The sequence below is a fragment of the Oncorhynchus clarkii genome, chromosome 3 (assembly GCF_045791955.1).
Source record: "Oncorhynchus clarkii lewisi isolate Uvic-CL-2024 chromosome 3, UVic_Ocla_1.0, whole genome shotgun sequence".
NCBI classification, from domain to species: Eukaryota; Metazoa; Chordata; class Actinopteri; order Salmoniformes; family Salmonidae; genus Oncorhynchus; species Oncorhynchus clarkii.
Window position 1 is genome coordinate 967,688 of NC_092149.1, and position 17,313 is coordinate 985,000.

The 17,313-nt window shown below is 45.4% G+C and overlaps 1 protein-coding gene across 2 annotated transcripts; it reads right to left on the bottom strand.

Moving 5' to 3' along the window:
* Positions 1 to 1,550: 1,550 nt before the first annotated feature.
* Positions 1,551 to 15,532, bottom strand: LOC139386416 (nucleoporin SEH1-like). 2 transcript variants are annotated; one of them, XM_071131996.1, is made up of 9 exons: positions 15,335 to 15,532; positions 14,942 to 14,992; positions 14,635 to 14,781; positions 14,242 to 14,453; positions 13,538 to 13,636; positions 12,685 to 12,825; positions 12,295 to 12,449; positions 10,598 to 10,751; positions 1,551 to 3,428 (listed from the first exon to the last, which is right to left on the bottom strand). In XM_071131996.1, the coding sequence occupies exons 1-9, from the start codon at positions 15,443 to 15,445 to the stop codon at positions 3,206 to 3,208; spliced, it is 1,293 nt and encodes a 430-aa protein (XP_070988097.1). In that variant the 5' UTR covers positions 15,446 to 15,532; the 3' UTR covers positions 1,551 to 3,205. The 2 variants fall into 2 exon arrangements, with proteins under 2 accessions (XP_070988097.1, XP_070988106.1); XM_071132005.1 differs by lacking the exon at positions 1,551 to 3,428 and adding an exon at positions 8,178 to 8,274.
* Positions 15,533 to 17,313: the final 1,781 nt, after the last annotated feature.

Here is a 17,313-nt window from a genome sequence, read left to right on the forward strand (position 1 = left end):
AACCGACGAGAAGGAGCCGCAAGACACCGTAACCTTACTGTTTCTAAAGTAACAACAAGTTTAAGTGACTATTTCGCTACACAATTAACTAAAAGTTAAGAGAATTATCTATTTTCATAGCCAGTTGAAAGTGTAACGTATTTTGTCGGTAACAAACCGTAGCAGGAGCCTCGGAGAAACACTGTATTCGGTTGGACCAATCACAGGAAGCCCGCGCTCAGCGACCATCACTATGGGCGGGACAGAGACAGGAAAGAGACGTTTTGATTGGACTAACCTCTTTGACCGTGTGAAAGGATGTATCACCATTGGATTGTTATCCTGTCATTTAACTATAATTAGTTCCATTGTAGAGGCCTATTCACACACATAATATATATATATATATATCTATTCACATCAGATCAATGTCCTTACCAGATATGGTCCTTACATTCTGAAAGTATAGCGTTGGATTTAAGTGCTTCTCATCAACTAATTGTTGTCATTTCTAGTTAAATTGTATATTATTTTTGCTCATGAAATGTATATGATATATATTCAAAATGTGTAGTAGCACTTGTTACAGATTCAATAGGATCCATACCATATCATCCATCCTAAGTCTAAGGAGTGGTCAGGAACTTACGGGAGTATCATATGTTCCCCACAGCAGCTGCAACCATCACTTGGCTAGTTGACAGCTGCACAGTAAATACAACACACCATACCAATTCTGACCGACTCCCATCTTTCTATAGACTTCAGAGATACTTGCTGTGATTTGTGTACAGTATGAGAAGGACAAGACAGTTTCATGAGAGAAACCCAGTGTGAGAATGTAAAGTGCCCAGGGCCTTCAGTCTGATAGTTTCTCTCATGAAACCCAGTGTGAGAATGTAAAGTGCCCAGGGCCTTCAGTCTGATAGTTTCATGAGAGAAACCCAGTGTGAGAATGTAAAGTGCCCAGGGCCTTCAGTCTGATAGTTTCATGAGAGAAACCCAGTGTGAGAATGTAAAGTGCCCAGGGCCCTCAGTCTGATAGTTTCATGAGAGAAACCCAGTGTTAGAATGTAAAGTGCCCAGGGCTTTCAGATCAGAATCCAGGCTCAGACCATGTGATGCCTCTGGATCACTATGTATTATTGTAAAGGCAGATTCACATGGTAGTCAGTCATAGATGACACATTGTGAGTGTAAAGGATGATTCACATGGCAGTCAGTCATGGATGACACATTGTGAGTGTATAGGCTGATTCACATGGTAGTCAGTCATGGATGACACATTGTGAGTGTATAGGCTGATTCACATGGTAGTCAGTCATGGATGACACATTGTGAGTGTATAGGATGATTCACATGGTAGTCAGTCATGGATGACACATTGTGAGTGTATAGGCTGATTCACATGGTAGTCAGTCATGGATGACACATTGTGAGTGTAAAGGATGATTCACATGGTAGTCAGTCATGGATGACACATTGTGAGTGCACACGTGCATGGGATACACAGCTACATTGTATAACAGCGTTGGGTTTTAATGTTAGTGTGGTGATGGTATAGGCAGTTATGACATTTCAATGAGCATTTATTCTTTCAAATTTCTCATATGCATCGACTAGCCCCCATTTCATTAATGCAACAACATTAGGCTTGAAATTAAACACACACACACACACACAGGAATAACACACGCAGGAATTACACCCACATGAATAACACACGCAGGAATTACACCCATATGAATAACACACACAGGAATTACACCCACATGAATAACACACACAGGAATTACACACACACAGGAATTACACCCACATGAATAACACACACAGGAATTACACCCACACAGGAATACACCCACGCGTAAATTACACCCGCTGGAATTGCACCCACATAAATTTCACCCGCAGGATTTACACCCGCACGTTAATTACACCCACAGGAATAACGCCCACGGGAATTACACCCACATGAATTACACCCACGGTCTTGTAAAGACACATTCCAACACAGTAATGTGAGTTTGAACCACAGGCACCGTAGTAAACCAGCATGCTGGTTTTTAATTAAATAAAAACCAAGATCAAATATATCTAGAGAATCATCACTCACAACTCTGGGAGACTACATCTGGGCCGACTGCCAGGGAGGCAGACTGCCAGGGAGGCAGACTGCCAGGGAGGCAGACTGCCAGGGAGGCAGACTGCCAGGGAGGCAGACTGCCAGGGAGGCAGACTGTCAGTCAGCACTAGGGCTGTTTACATATGGAGGGACTATCGTAAACAAAATGTCTAAGAAATCATTTTACATTTTTGCTCATCAAGATTCACTGGTTTTATGCACCAACCAAACTGTTCTGGGAGAGGGGAAGGTCTTCTTCTGATTAGTCACTAAGAAGAAGAGTACCCTCCCAGTCAGCCGTATTCAGGCAGGGTGTTGAGGGGTCTGGAGGGTCAGTGGTGTTCAGGCAGGTTGTTGAGGGGTCTGGAGGGTCAGCCAGGGTGTTGACGGCTCTAGAGGGTCAGCCGTGTTCAGGCAGGATGTTGAGGGGTCTGGAGGGTCAGTGTTGAGGGTTCTGGAGGGTCAGTCGTGTTCAGGCAGGGTGTTGATAGCTCTAGAGGGTCAGTGTTGAGGGGTCTGGAGGGTCAGTCGTGTTCAGGCAGGGTGTTGAGGGGTCTAGAGGGTCAGTGTTGAGGGGTCTGGAGGGTCAGTCGTGTTCAGGCAGGGTCAGTGTTGAGGGCTCTAGAGGGTCAGCCGTGTTCAGGCAGGGTCAGTGTTGAGGGCTCTAGAGGGTCAGCTGTGTTCAGGCAGGGTGTTGAGGGGTCTAGAGGGTCAGTAGTGATCAGGCAGGGTGTTGAGGGCTCTAGAGGGTCAGTGGTGTTCAGACAGGGTGTTGAGGGCTCTAGAGGGTCAGTGGTGTTCAGGCAGGGTGTTGAGGGCTCTAGAGGGTCAGTGGTGTTCAGGCAGGGTGTTGAGGGCTCTAGAGGGTCAGTCGTGTTCAGGCAGGGTGTTGAGGGCTCTAGAGGGTCAGTGGTGTTCAGGCAGGGTGTTGAGGGCTCTAGAGGGTCAGTCGTGTTCAGGCAGGGTGTTGAGGGCTCTAGAGGGTCAGTAGTGTTCAGGCAGGGTGTTGAGGGCTCTAGAGGGTCAGCCGTGTTCAGGCAGGATGTTGAGGGCTCTAGAGGGTCAGTGGTGTTCAGGCAGGGTGTTGAGGGCTCTAGAGGGTCAGTCGTGTTCAGGCAGGGTGTTGAGGGCTCTAGAGTGTGAGTACAGTCTGTGCAGGGACAGAGGGGATTGGGGGGGCTGGCCATGGATGGCCATTGGGGACTGGGGGAGCTGGCTGTGGGGGCTGAACTGGGCATCAGAGTGCTCTATCAGAGAGGGGGGGGGCAGCAGGTGGCCGTACCTGGACCCTGCCCTGGGGGCATCCAGAGGGGGGAAGAAATACCTGAAACAACAGACAGGAACAGGGAACAGACAGGAAACAAGACAACAATGGGATACAAAGAAATAAACAAAAACAGAGAAATGAGAGGTGAATTAAAATAGGAAAAGGGGGGACGTGAACAGGCTACGGCAGCTGTACAGAACAGGCTACGGCAGCTGTACAGAACTGGCTACGGCAGCTGTACAGAACTGGCTACGGCAGCTGTACTGAACAGGCTACGGCAGCTGTACTGAACAGGCTACGGCAGCTGTACTGAACAGGCTACGGCAGCTGTACTGAACAGGCTACGGCAGCTGTACAGAACAGGCTACGGCAGCTGTACAGAACAGAAAAGGGGGAGGGTAAGGAGGTGCAGAAGACAGCAGAACAGGAGATACTGTATTCAGCAGAACTAACAGGAGATACTGTATTCAGCAGAACTAACAGGAGATACTGTATTCAGCAGAACTAACAGGAGATACTGTATTCAGCAGAACTAACAGGAGATACTGTATTCAGCAGAACTAACAGGAGATACTGTATTCAGCAGAACTAACAGGATATACTGTATTCAGCAGAACTAACAGGAGATACTGTATTCAGCATAACTAACAGGATATACTGTATTCAGCAGAACTAACAGGAGACACTGTATTCAGCAGAACTAACAGGAGATACTGTATTCAGCAGAACTAACATGAGATACTGTATTCAGCAGAACACAGACACATTAACACAACAGAAGACACAGTATTCAGCAGAACTAAGAGAATATACTGTATTCAGCAGAACACAGACACATGAACACATCAGGAGACTATGTGGTCAGGTATTCAGCAGAACTAACAGGAGACGATGTGGTCAGGTATTCAGCAGAACTAACAGGAGACGATGTGGTCAGGTATTCAGCAGAACTAACAGGAGACGATGTGGTCAGGTATTCAGCAGAACTAACAGGAGACGATGTGGTAAGGTATTCAGCTAAACTAACAGGAGACGATGTGGTAAGGTATTCAGCAGAACTAACAGGAGACGATGTGGTAAGGTATTCAGCAGAACTAACAGGAGACGATGTGGTCAGGTATTCAGCAGAACTAACAGGAGACGATGTGGTAAGGTATTCAGCTAAACTAACAGGAGACGATGTGGTAAGGTATTCAGCAGAACTAACAGGAGACGATGTGGTCAGGTATTCAGCAGAACTAACAGGAGACGATGTGGTAAGGTATTCAGCAGAACTAACAGGAGACTATGTGGTAAGGTATTCAGCAGAACTAACAGGAGACGATGTGGTCAGGTATTCAGCAGAACTAACAGGAGACGATGTGGTCAGGTATTCAGCAGAACTAACAGGAGACGATGTGGTCAGGTATTCAGCAGAACTAACAGGAGACGATGTGGTCAGGTATTCAGCAGAACTAACAGGAGACGATGTGGTAAGGTATTCAGCAGAACTAACAGGAGACGATGTGGTAAGGTATTCAGCAGAACTAACAGGAGACGATGTGGTCAGGTATTCAGCAGAACTAACAGGAGACGATGTGGTAAGGTATTCAGCAGAACTAACAGGAGACGATGTGGTCAGGTATTCAGCAGAACTAACAGGAGACGATGTGGTAAGGTATTCAGCAGAACTAACAGGAGACGATGTGGTCAGGTATTCAGCAGAACTAACAGGAGACGATGTGGTAACAGGAGACAGGTATTCAGCAGAACTAACAGGAGACGATGTGGTCAGGTATTCAGCAGAACTAACAGGAGACGATGTGGTCGATGTGGTAAGGTATTCAGCAGAACTAACAGGAGACTATGTGGTCAGGTATTCAGCAGAACTAACAGGAGACGATGTGGTCAGGTATTCAGCAGAACTAACAGGAGACGATGTGGTCAGGTATTCAGCAGAACTAACAGGAGACGATGTGGTCAGGTATTCAGCAGAACTAACAGGAGACGATGTGGTCAGGTATTCAGCAGAACTAACAGGAGACGATGTGGTCAGGTATTCAGCAGAACTAACAGGAGACGATGTGGTAACAGGAGACAGGTATTCAGCAGAACTAACAGGAGACGATGTGGTCAGGTATTCAGCAGAACTAACAGGAGACGATGTGGTCAGGTATTCAGCAGAACTAACAGGAGACGATGTGGTAAGGTATTCAGCAGAACTAACAGGAGACGATGTGGTAACAGGAGACGAGGTATTCAGCAGAACTAACAGGAGACGATGTGGTCAGGTATTCAGTAGAACTAACAGGAGACGATGTGGTCAGGTATTCAGCAGAACTAACAGGAGGATGTGGTCAGGTATTCAGCAGAACTAACAGGAGACGATGTGGTAAGGTATTCAGCAGAACTAACAGGAGACGATGTGGTCAGGTATTCAGCAGAACTAACAGGAGACGATGTGGTCAGGTATTCAGCAGAACTAACAGGAGACGATGTGGTCAGGTATTCAGCAGAACTAACAGGAGACGATGTGGTCAGGTATTCAGCAGAACTAACAGGTCAGACAGGTATTCAGCAGAACTAACAGGAGACGATGTGGTCAGGTATTCAGCAGAACTAACAGGAGACGATGTGGTCAGGTATTCAGCAGAACTAACAGGAGACGATGTGGTAACAGGAGACGAAGGTATTCAGCAGAACTAACAGGAGACGATGTGGTCAGGTATTCAGCAGAACTAACAGGAGACTATGTGGTAAGGTATTCAGCAGAACTAACAGGAGACGATGTGGTCAGGTATTCAGCAGAACTAACAGGAGACGATGTGGTAAGGTATTCAGCAGAACTAACAGGAGACGATGTGGTCAGGTATTCAGCAGAACTAACAGGAGACGATGTGGTCAGGTATTCAGCAGAACTAACAGGAGACGATGTGGTCAGGTATTCAGCAGAACTAACAGGAGACGATGTGGTCAGGTATTCAGCAGAACTAACAGGAGACGATGTGGTCAGGTATTCAGCAGAACTAACAGGAGACGATGTGGTCAGGTATTCAGCAGAACTAACAGGAGACGATGTGGTCAGGTATTCAGCAGAACTAACAGGAGACTATGTGGTCAGGTATTCAGTAGAACTAACAGGAGACGATGTGGTCAGGTATTCAGCAGAACTAACAGGAGGTCAGGTATTCAGCAGAACTAACAGGAGACGATGTGGTCAGGTATTCAGCAGAACTAACAGGAGACGATGTGGTCAGGTATTCAGCAGAACTAACAGGAGACGATGTGGTCAGGTATTCAGCAGAACTAACAGGAGACGATGTGGTCAGGTATTCAGCAGAACTAACAGGAGACGATGTGGTCAGGTATTCAGCAGAACTAACAGGAGACGATGTGGTCAGGTATTCAGCAGAACTAACAGGAGACGATGTGGTCAGGTATTCAGCAGAACTAACAGGAGACGATGTGGTCAGGTATTCAGCAGAACTAACAGGAGACGATGTGGTAAGGTATTCAGCAGAACTAACAGGAGACGATGTGGTCAGGTATTCAGCAGAACTAACAGGAGACGATGTGGTCAGGTATTCAGCAGAACTAACAGGAGACGATGTGGTCAGGTATTCAGCAGAACTAACAGGAGACGATGTGGTATTCAGCAGTAACAGGAGACGATGTGGTCAGGTATTCAGCAGAACTAACAGGAGACGATGTGGTCAGGTATTCAGCAGAACTAACAGGAGACGATGTGGTCAGGTATTCAGCAGAACTAACAGGAGACGATGTGGTCAGGTATTCAGCAGAACTAACAGGAGACGATGTGGTAACAGGAGACGATGTGGTCAGGTATTCAGCAGAACTAACAGGAGACGATGTGGTCAGGTATTCAGCAGAACTAACAGGAGACGATGTGGTCAGGTATTCAGCAGAACTAACAGGAGACGATGTGGTCAGGTATTCAGCAGAACTAACAGGAGACGATGTGGTCAGGTATTCAGCAGAACTAACAGGAGACGATGTGGTCAGGTATTCAGCAGAACTAACAGGAGACGATGTGGTCAGGTATTCAGCAGAACTAACAGGAGACGATGTGGTCAGGTATTCAGCAGAACTAACAGGAGACGATGTGGTAAGGTATTCAGCAGAACTAACAGGAGACGATGTGGTCAGGTATTCAGCAGAACTAACAGGAGACGATGTGGTCAGGTATTCAGCAGAACTAACAGGAGACGATGTGGTAAGGTATTCAGCAGAACTAACAGGAGACGATGTGGTCAGGTATTCAGCAGAACTAACAGGAGACGATGTGGTCAGGTATTCAGCAGAACTAACAGGAGACGATGTGAGTCAGGTATTCAGCAGAACTAACAGGAGACGATGTGGTCAGGTATTCAGCAGAACTAACAGGAGACGATGTGGTCAGGTATTCAGCAGAACTAACAGGAGACGTATTGTGGTCAGGTAATTCAGCAGAACTAACAGGAGACGATGTGGTCAGGTATTCAGCAGAACTAACAGGAGACGATGTGGTCAGGTATTCAGCAGAACTAACAGGAGACGATGTGGTCAGGTATTCAGCAGAACTAACAGGAGACGATGTGGTCAGGTATTCAGCAGAACTACAGATCTGTATTGTTATATACTGCTGCTCTTTGTTTTTCATAAAACTGCTTTGTTGGTTCAGGGCTTTTAAACTCAGCATTTACCTGCTGTATTCGGGCACATGTGACAAACACAACCTGATCTAAAATAAAGCAACACCTATTAGAAGTAAGTATTGCCGAAGCAGTGGCATCCTGGTCCATGCATGGTCACCAGGGTGCTCGCTGGTCAGCGGGCTTTAGGTCAACAGTACGCAGGCAGGTGGAGTGTCTTCAGGGCAGTCAGGCTCCGCAGGCGAGGGCTAAAGGGGATCCTCTGGCCGTTCCTGTGTGCATGCAACAAGCAGCATCCATCACGTCCAATAGACCACACAGGGATGAGTCCTTATTGAAAACGGGACAATAATACGCAAGCAAACTATTTCATTTTTTTTTAAATTAGATGAAATTGTACAAAACACACAGTCGTCAACAAATCACAATACGATGCATTTTTTTTTATCAAAGATTGGACAGGAGTACAGAAAAAGGTTGTCATTAAAAACAGAGAAACGTAACACCATACAATGTAACAGGTTAGCAGAGGCCTTTCAGAACGGAGAGGATTTTAAGGCAGAATAGTCACCTCAAGTGAGGGATAATTAGGCTTTTCTTATGAACCATTATACAGTACTAGGAGTATAATGTCTGGAAACTGAATGTTGATGTACTGTACTAGGAGTATAATGTCTGGAAACTGAATGTTGATGTACTGTACCAGGAGAGAGAGTATAATGTCTGGAAACTGAATGTTGATGTACTGTACTAGGAGTATAATGTCTGGAAACTGAATGTTGATGTACTGTACTAGGAGAGAGAGTATAATGTCTGGAAACTGAATGTTGATGTACTGTACTAGGAGAGAGAGTATAATGTCTGGAAACTGAATGTTGATGTACTGTACTAGGAGTATAATGTCTGGAAACTGAATGTTGATGTACTGTACTAGGAGTATAATGTCTGGAAACTGAATGTTGATGTACTGTACCAGGAGAGAGAGTATAATGTCTGGAAACTGAATGTTGATGTACTGTACTAGGAGAGAGAGTATAATGTCTGGAAACTGAATGTTGATGTACTGTACTAGGAGAGAGAGTATAATGTCTGGAAACTGAATGTTGATGTACTGTACTAGGAGTATAATGTCTGGAAACTGAATGTTGATGTACTGTACTAGGAGAGAGAGTATAATGTCTGAAAACTGAATGTTGATGTACTGTACTAGGGTGGAATATTGAATATAAACTCAGCCTTGTGTGTGTTATTAAAGCACTAGCATGTCTTCAGCACCAGCCTTCAGTCATTATTTCATTCAGATGAATTGCAGATTACCAGCAGGTTAATAGGGATTATTATCAGATTATATCCCAGATGCTCCTACAACATGTTCACCAGCCTTCAGTCATTATTTCATTCAGATGAATTGCAGATTACCAGCAGGTTAATAGGGATTATTACCAGATTATATCCCAGACGCTCCTACAACATGTTCACCAGCCTTCAGTCATTATTTCATTCAGATGAATTGCAGATTACCAGCAGGTTAATAGGGATTATTACCAGATTATATCCCAGATGCTCCTACAACATGCAAAGATTATGGAAAACGTTTTGGTAATTATTTTATATATTGAAAATATGAACGTTTATTATTTATCAATATGCCCTCCAAACATTCTACACATGCTATTTATTATAAGATTACATCAAAAGAGTAAATTATTCAAATTAGCAAACCTGTATGTTTGGCCCTGGTATGTAAATGTATTGAAAGTATGACAATTTCCAGGGCATTGTGTGAGGACGACAGACATCTGTAATAACTCATCTCAAATGTTTAAAAAATATATCAAAATAACATTCATGTTCCAATCAACATAAAACTGTGTCAATAAACAATTACCAAAAATGATTGTACAATCCAAACGTCAGTCTGCTGTTGTACGAACATTAAAAAACTGTTGCAAATAGCCCTCCCAAACACGCCTTTTATGACGAGCAGACAGACCTGCCACGGGGAGCGGGCCTACGTGCTGGGTCTGGCCTGCTGGGCCTTGCCACAAGCCAAGCTCTTTGCATGAGCGCAACACACAGTGTCAGTCAGGCCCAGGGAGGGGGGGGGGGGGTGTCAGCGCTGCAGTGTCATTCAGGCCCAGGGAGGGGGGGGGGTGGGGGGGGTGTCAGCGCTGCAGTGTCAGTCAGGCCCAGAGAGAAGGGGGGGGTGTCAGCACTGCAGTGTCAGTCAGGCCCAGAGAGAAGGGGGGGGGGGGGGGTGTCAGCGCTGCAGTGTCAGTCAGGCCCAGAGAGAAGGGGGGGGGGGTGTCGGCGCTGCAGTGTCAGTCAGGCCCAGGGAGGGGGGGGGGGGGGGGTGTCAGCGCTGCAGTGTCAGTCAGGCCCAGGGAGGGAGGGGGGGGGGGGGGGTGTCAGCGCTGCAGTGTCAGTCAGGCCCAGGGAGGGAGGGAGGGGGGGTGTCAGCGCTGCAGTGTCAGTCAGGCCCAGGGAGGGGGGGGGGGTGTCAGCGCTGCAGTGTCAGTCAGGCCCAGAGAGGGTAAAGCAGTGAGGCAGTCAGTCGCCAGCTCTGGCCGGCCGACAGAAGGCGAGGCCTCCTACCTTCCTGCAGCAGAGCCGTTCAGTGCATTCTGGGAGGTCTGGACAGCGGACCCCACCATGGTATTCATGGCACCGGGTTGTCCTGACGACCCGTTGACTGGACTTCCGTCTCCCTTCAGGATGCCTGTACACTTCCAGTTGTCCATATAGTTGGCTGGGGACCAGAAGATGGGAACCAATGAAACAGTGTAAATGTGTGGGGGACTTTACACGGTTCACGAGTAGACGGCCACTTCTATTTCCCTTCAGCTAAACCATTGGCTTTGAAATGACTGAATAGACTTTTAGCCCGGTCCCAAACCTGTTGGTGCTGCCGGGCCAACTAGTGGTCATTGTCAAGCTGCAGTGTAGAATGACATAATAAACTAGTGAAGTCAGTTAAAAGATGCTCTCAAACGTTTAACATTTTAGCCTGAAGGTTTGAAAGGCTGAAACAGATCCCTGCACTACGTCATCCATTCTGTTTTGTGCACTACGTCATCCATTCTGTGTTTTGCACTACGTCATCCATTCTGTGCACTACGTCATCCATTCTGTGCACTACGTCATCCATTCTGTGCACTACGTCATCCATTCTGTTTTGTGCACTACGTCATCCATTCTGTGCACTACGTCATCCATTCTGTGCACTACGTCATCCATTCTGTGCACTACGTCATCCATTCTGTGCACTACGTCATCCATTCTGTTTTTTGTGCACTACGTCATCCATTCTGTGCACTACGTCATCCATTCTGTGCACTACGTCATCCATTCTGTTTTTTGTGCACTACGTCATCCATTCTGTGCACTACGTCATCCATTCTGTGCACTACGTCATCCATTCTGTTTTTTGTGCACTACGTCATCCATTCTGTGCACTACGTCATCCATTCTGTGCAGTACGTCATCCATTCTGTTTTTTGTGCACTACGTCATCCATTCTGTTTTTTGTGCACTACGTCATCCATTCTGTGCACTACGTCATCCATTCTGTTTTTTGTGCACTACGTCATCCATTCTGTGCACTACGTCATCCATTCTGTTTTTTGTGCACTACGTCATCCATTCTGTGCACTACGTCATCCATTCTGTTTTTTGTGCACTACGTCATCCATTCTGTGCACTACGTCATCCATTCTGTTTTTTTGTGCACTACGTCATCCATTCTGTTTTTTGTGCACTATGTCATCCATTCTGTTTTTTGTGCACTATGTCATCCATTCTGTTTTTTGTGCACTATGTCATCCATTCTGTTTTTTGTGCACTACGTCATCCATTCTGTTTTTTGTGCACTACGTCATCCATTCTGTTTTTTGTGCACTATGTCATCCATTCTGTTTTTTTGTGCACTATGTCATCCATTCTGTTTTTTTGTGCACTATGTCATCCATTCTGTTTTTTGTGCAGACCTGACCAAATACACATAGAAATATAAGTTATAGATCTGTTATTTTCTATGCTACCCGGTCTTGAATGTGGTGTTTTCGTGTCTTTTACTTTTGTACACCAGCTTATGGTTAAGGACAATATTTCACCGTGATTTAGATGGTACCATTATTACATTATAGTCGCTTTGGTCACAAACAGAAAGTAATCAAACTATTAGAATTTCAGCAACCAGGAAATGGAGCGATTTCTCCATAGTACATCTTCTATGATCCCAGAGTGGATCGTTAATAGGATCTCTGTGTTTCAGTCTATACTAGATAGATCACCTTTCCAGAGTCGGACACAGCCGTCGTCTCCTGAGGAGGCTAGCAAGGTGCTAGTGATGTTCCAGGAGACTCTCCACACCTGGGAGTTGTGGTTGTCGAACTGGGCCACGATCTGAACCTCAAATTTAGTAGGGCCTGTTGAGCTGCTCTCCTTACTGTCAGACGAGAGAGAGAGGCAGAACAGGTCAGTATAGCATATGGACACGGTACAGGCTCTGAACGGCAGTGATCTGCTACTTAGACAATACAGCAAGTCTAAAAATATATATACAGCTAATATCTATAAGACAACTCAATATGTACTCCTAGAAGTCAGAAAACGTTAGTAAAAAGTGTACAAAAAATATATATAAAAAAAATATATATTTAAATTGCAATTTATACACTCACCGCAAAGGTACCAACTTAAAGATCCGAACATCTTTGGTTGCTATGGCGAGCACGTGGAAGGACCGCCCCAGGTTCGGGGAGAAGGCTATGTCGTGCACTGCATCAGTCACCGTCATCAATGTCTCGGCTTTCGCATATTTCCTGATCAAAGACAGAGAATTCCCCTCTTAAAGTAGAGGAGTCTCTGACAACATGATAACGTGAACTAAAAGACCAGACTTGAATAATACTAGAACATACAACGACTACAACATAATACAATAGAGAAGCTTTATTTCTCCCAAGGGAACTGGGGGTTCATGTAACCATCTGCTCCACCTGTATAATGTAATAGGACTGACCTTGTGTTGTCATTATACTAATAATGTAATAGGACTGACCTAGTGTTGTCATTATACTAATAATGTAATAGGACAGACCTAGTGTTTTCATTATACTAATAATGTAATAGCCTGGTAATAGGACAGACCTAGTGTTTTCATGATACTAATAATGTAATAGGACTGACCTAGTGTTTTCATTATACTAATAATGTAATAGCCAGGTAATAGGACTGACCTAGTGTTTTCATTGTACTAATAATGTAATAGACAGGTAATAGGACTGACCTAGTGTTTTCATTATACTAATACTGTAATAGGACAGACCTAGTGTTTTCATTATACTAATACTGTAATAGGACTGACCTAGTGTTTTCATTATACTAATACTGTAATAGGACAGACCTAGTGTTTTCATTATACTAATACTGTAATAGGACTGACCTAGTGTTGTCATTATACTAATAATGTAATAGGACTGACCTAGTGTTTTCATTATACTAATAATGTAATAGACAGGTAATAGGACTGACCTAGTGTTGTCATTGTACTCGTAGATCTGAACCTTCCCACCGTACATCACGTTGCTGTCATCACTTCCCACTGCTATCATGGGAGGGTGGGCGCGAGAACTAAGGAGACAATGACAGTTATTAAACTAGGTAACATGTTAATAGGCATCAATACAATAGCCCATCAGTATCTACAGCTGCTGATAAATAGACAGTTATTAAACTAGGTAACATGTTAATAGGCATCAAAACAATAGCCCATCAGTATCTACAGCTGCTGGAGAGCTCCAACTGCATTTTCACAGCAGTGGAACACTCAAGTAACATCTTGAGAAACTCTACAGCCTTCAAACTCAACTCTGGACCTCGAAGCCAGTGTCACTGCATTTTATCATTGTTCTAATTTAGACCGGGGACACCAGCAATTCATTATCAGGTAGAACAGAAAACCAGCAGGCTCTGGACCTCGTAGGGTCAGAGTTGAATACCCAATGCTATAGAGAATGTAACACAGGGGTGTAACAGCGTGTGCTGTGTACAATCAGCTACATCAATGAACACTTTAGTTCATTGGACACTGTGTACAATCAGCAACACCAATGAACACATTAGTTCATTGGACACTGTGAACAATTGACAAATAAAGTGATATTAATCTTAAAAATGACTGACTGGTTTCACCTGGAGTGAATTGGGCCTAAATCTATGGACTCCGTGAAGCTGACCTGGAGGGGTTCCAGGAGATACAGGAGCAGCTGAGTTTACAGGAGATCTCGTGCTGCAGAGACCACTGGCTGAGGTTCATCACGTCTGGAGCCTCGTAGACCCTCACCACCCCGTCTGCTGAGCACGTGGTCAGCATCAGACCCATGTGTTTAGGAGCAAACTTCACGTCCGTCACCGACGTCCTGCTGTCCACCAGAGTCGTCCTCTTTATCTAAGCAGAATGAGAGTTAGTTGCCGATACTGCACACCAAGGCACATGTCTCTTTGACCCAATAACTTGGGTCAAAGAATCACCTCACAGCAGTGGCTGGATAATAGCCTGGTACAAGATGGGCAGGAGAATACAAATATATGTGGGACCAGGCTCGTAGCTGAATGTCCAGGAGTCTTACCCAGTGGCTCTGCCCCCTCTGTTTGTCATTAGACTCCCCAACTATCTCCTCCCACACAGCGGCTGTCCGGTCAAAGGAGCAGGAGGCCAGCACCTGTCCAAACTCAGGGTGGGCCCATGTCACCCTCCATACTGACCCGCTGTGTGTCTGCAAAGACGAGTCAATAACAAACCTTCATTCTACAGACCATTTCAGGGTTGAACAAGCAAAGAAAGTCATTTCAAAAAGGGAGAGGCGCTACAATTCAAAGCAAATACTTTAAAACACACTTTTAAATCTTGGAGTGTAAGAAATAAAACCGACTTGCCTTCCAGCTGGCAGTGCAGTGCCACTCCCCACTTTCACTCTTGTCCCAAACCTGAAGGATGCAGAACATTGACAATGGTTCACTAAAGCAAGCTCTGGTTACAGTCTGGGCATTTTGTTTACATCCTAGCTAGCATAGCAAGCTAGCTGCATGGCTTGCAAAATAGCTAGTTAGCTTAGTTAACGTTAGCTAGCTAACTGTTTTAAAACTGCAAATATTATCAGTGAATTACTTTTCCCTAAAAGTGGGTAATATTAATCAAGTAAACGAGTTAGCTGCAGTTAATGTGGTTACTGAATTAGCTGTTTAGTTCCATTTCATAAGGTAAAGAGTTAGCTAGCAAGCTAGCCTGCTACTAGCTAGTTAGCTTAGCTCACTCGTTTTTTTTTTTACCTTGACACTTTGGTCACTTGAACACGTTGCCATTCTCCGGCCGTGAAAATCGTAGGAAACATCGTGGATTAGATCTTTGTGATCTGCTGCAATGCTACGAGCCACAAACATGTTTATTTTAGTAGTTAAGTTATTTCCCCCACTGAGCCTCTCCTTCTCAGAACGGATGCTGCTGTCATGTGGCCTCGGCTCCCAGTGTTCACACTTCACATGGTGACCACAAAGAGGCGTAAAAACCCTTGTATTTGCTAGATTCAATCAAGAGAGTGTAGCTACGCTAAAGAAACTTCACTGGTTATGGGTGCCAGTCTTTAGTACTAATTTAAAACCATAAAAACCTTATCATCAATTTAAAAAAATTAACGTCCTCTCACTGTCAACTGCGTTTATTTTCAGCAAACTTAACATGTGTAAATATTTGTATGAACATAACAAGATTCAACAACTGAGACAAACTGAACAAGTTCTACAGACATGTGACTAACAGAAATGGAATAATGTGTCCCTGTCCAAATTAAAAGTAACATTCAGTATCTGGTGTGGCCACCAGCTGCATTAAGTACTGCAGTGCATCTCCTCCTCAGGGACTGCACCGGATTTGCCAGTTCTTGCTGCTCTTCCACCAAGGCACCTGCAAGTTCCCAGACATTTCTGGGGGGAATGGCCCTAGTTCTCACCCTCCGATCCAACAGGTCCCAAACGTGCTCAATGGGATTGAGATCCGGGCTCTTCGCTTGCCATGGCAGAACACTGACATTCCTGTCTTGCAGGAAATCACACACAGAACGAGCAGGTGGCATTGTCATGCTGGAGGGTCATGTCAGGATGAGCCTGCAGGAAGGGAGGAGGATGTCTTGCCTGTAACGCATAGCGTTGAGATTGCTTGTGTAACAGTATAACTTTAGACGGTCCCCTCGCCCATACTCGGGCGCGAACCAGGGACCCTCTGCACACATCAACAACAACAGTCACCCACGAAGCATCGTTACCCATCGCTCCACAAAAGCTGCGGCCCTTGCAAAGCAAGGGGAACTACTACTTCAAGGTCTCAGAGCAAGTGACGTCACCGATTAAAACGCTTTTTAGCGCGCACCGCTAACTAAGCTAGCCGTTTCACATCGGTTACACTTGCAGTGACAACAAGCTCAGTCCAATGATGCTGTGACACACCGCCCCAGACAATGACGGACCCTCCACATCGATCCCGCTCCAGAATACAGGCCTCGGTGTAACGCTCATTCCTTTGACGATAAACGTGAATCCGACCATCACTCCTGGTGAGACAGGGGGTTTGTGCCCATAGGCGACGTTGTTGCAGGCGATGTCTGGTGAGGACCTGCCTTACAACAGGCCTACAAGTTCTTAGTCCAGCCTCTCTCAGCCTATTGCAGACAGTCTGAGCACTGATGGAGGGATTGTATGTTCCTGGTGTAACTCGGGCAGTTGTTGTTGCCATTCTGTACCTGTCCCACAGGTGTGATGTTCGTTTGTATCGATCCGTTCACGCAGATGAGCAGGGACCCTGGGCATCTCTCTTTGGGTGTTTTTCAGAGTCAGTAGAAATGTCTCTTTAGTGTCCTAAGTTTTCATAACTGTGACCTTAATTGCCTACCATCTGTAAGCTGTTAGTGTCTTAACGTCTGTAAGCTGTTAGTGTCTTAAACCCTCCTTCCACATCATACGCCTTCTCCACGTAAAAAAAAATACAGCTACAACAGTCTTCTTGTTCACCTGAGCCTTCCTGACCTCTGCTTCTAAGCAGAGCACTGGGTCCATAGTTCCCCTCCCCTTCCTGAATCCACTCTGATGTAGCGATACTAACCCCCTGCTCTCCAGGAAGTTAGCACTGGGTCCATAGTTCCCCTCCCCTTCATGAATCCACTCTGATGTAGCGATACTAACCCCCTGCTCTCCAGGAAGTAAGCACTGGGTCCATAGTTCCCCTCCCCTTCCTGAATCCACTCTGATGTAGCGATACT

Coding starts and splice junctions, on each gene's coding strand:
- LOC139386416 (XM_071131996.1), bottom strand. CDS start 15,445: ATGTTTGTGGCTCGTAGCATTGCAGCAGATCACAAAGATCTAATCCAC. Junction 14,782..14,941: donor ACTGCACTGCCAGCTGGAAG/GCAAGTCGGTTT, acceptor TCGTCTTTGCAG/ACACACAGCGGGTCAGTATG. Junction 14,454..14,634: donor AGAGGGGGCAGAGCCACTGG/GTAAGACTCCTG, acceptor CATTCTGCTTAG/ATAAAGAGGACGACTCTGGT.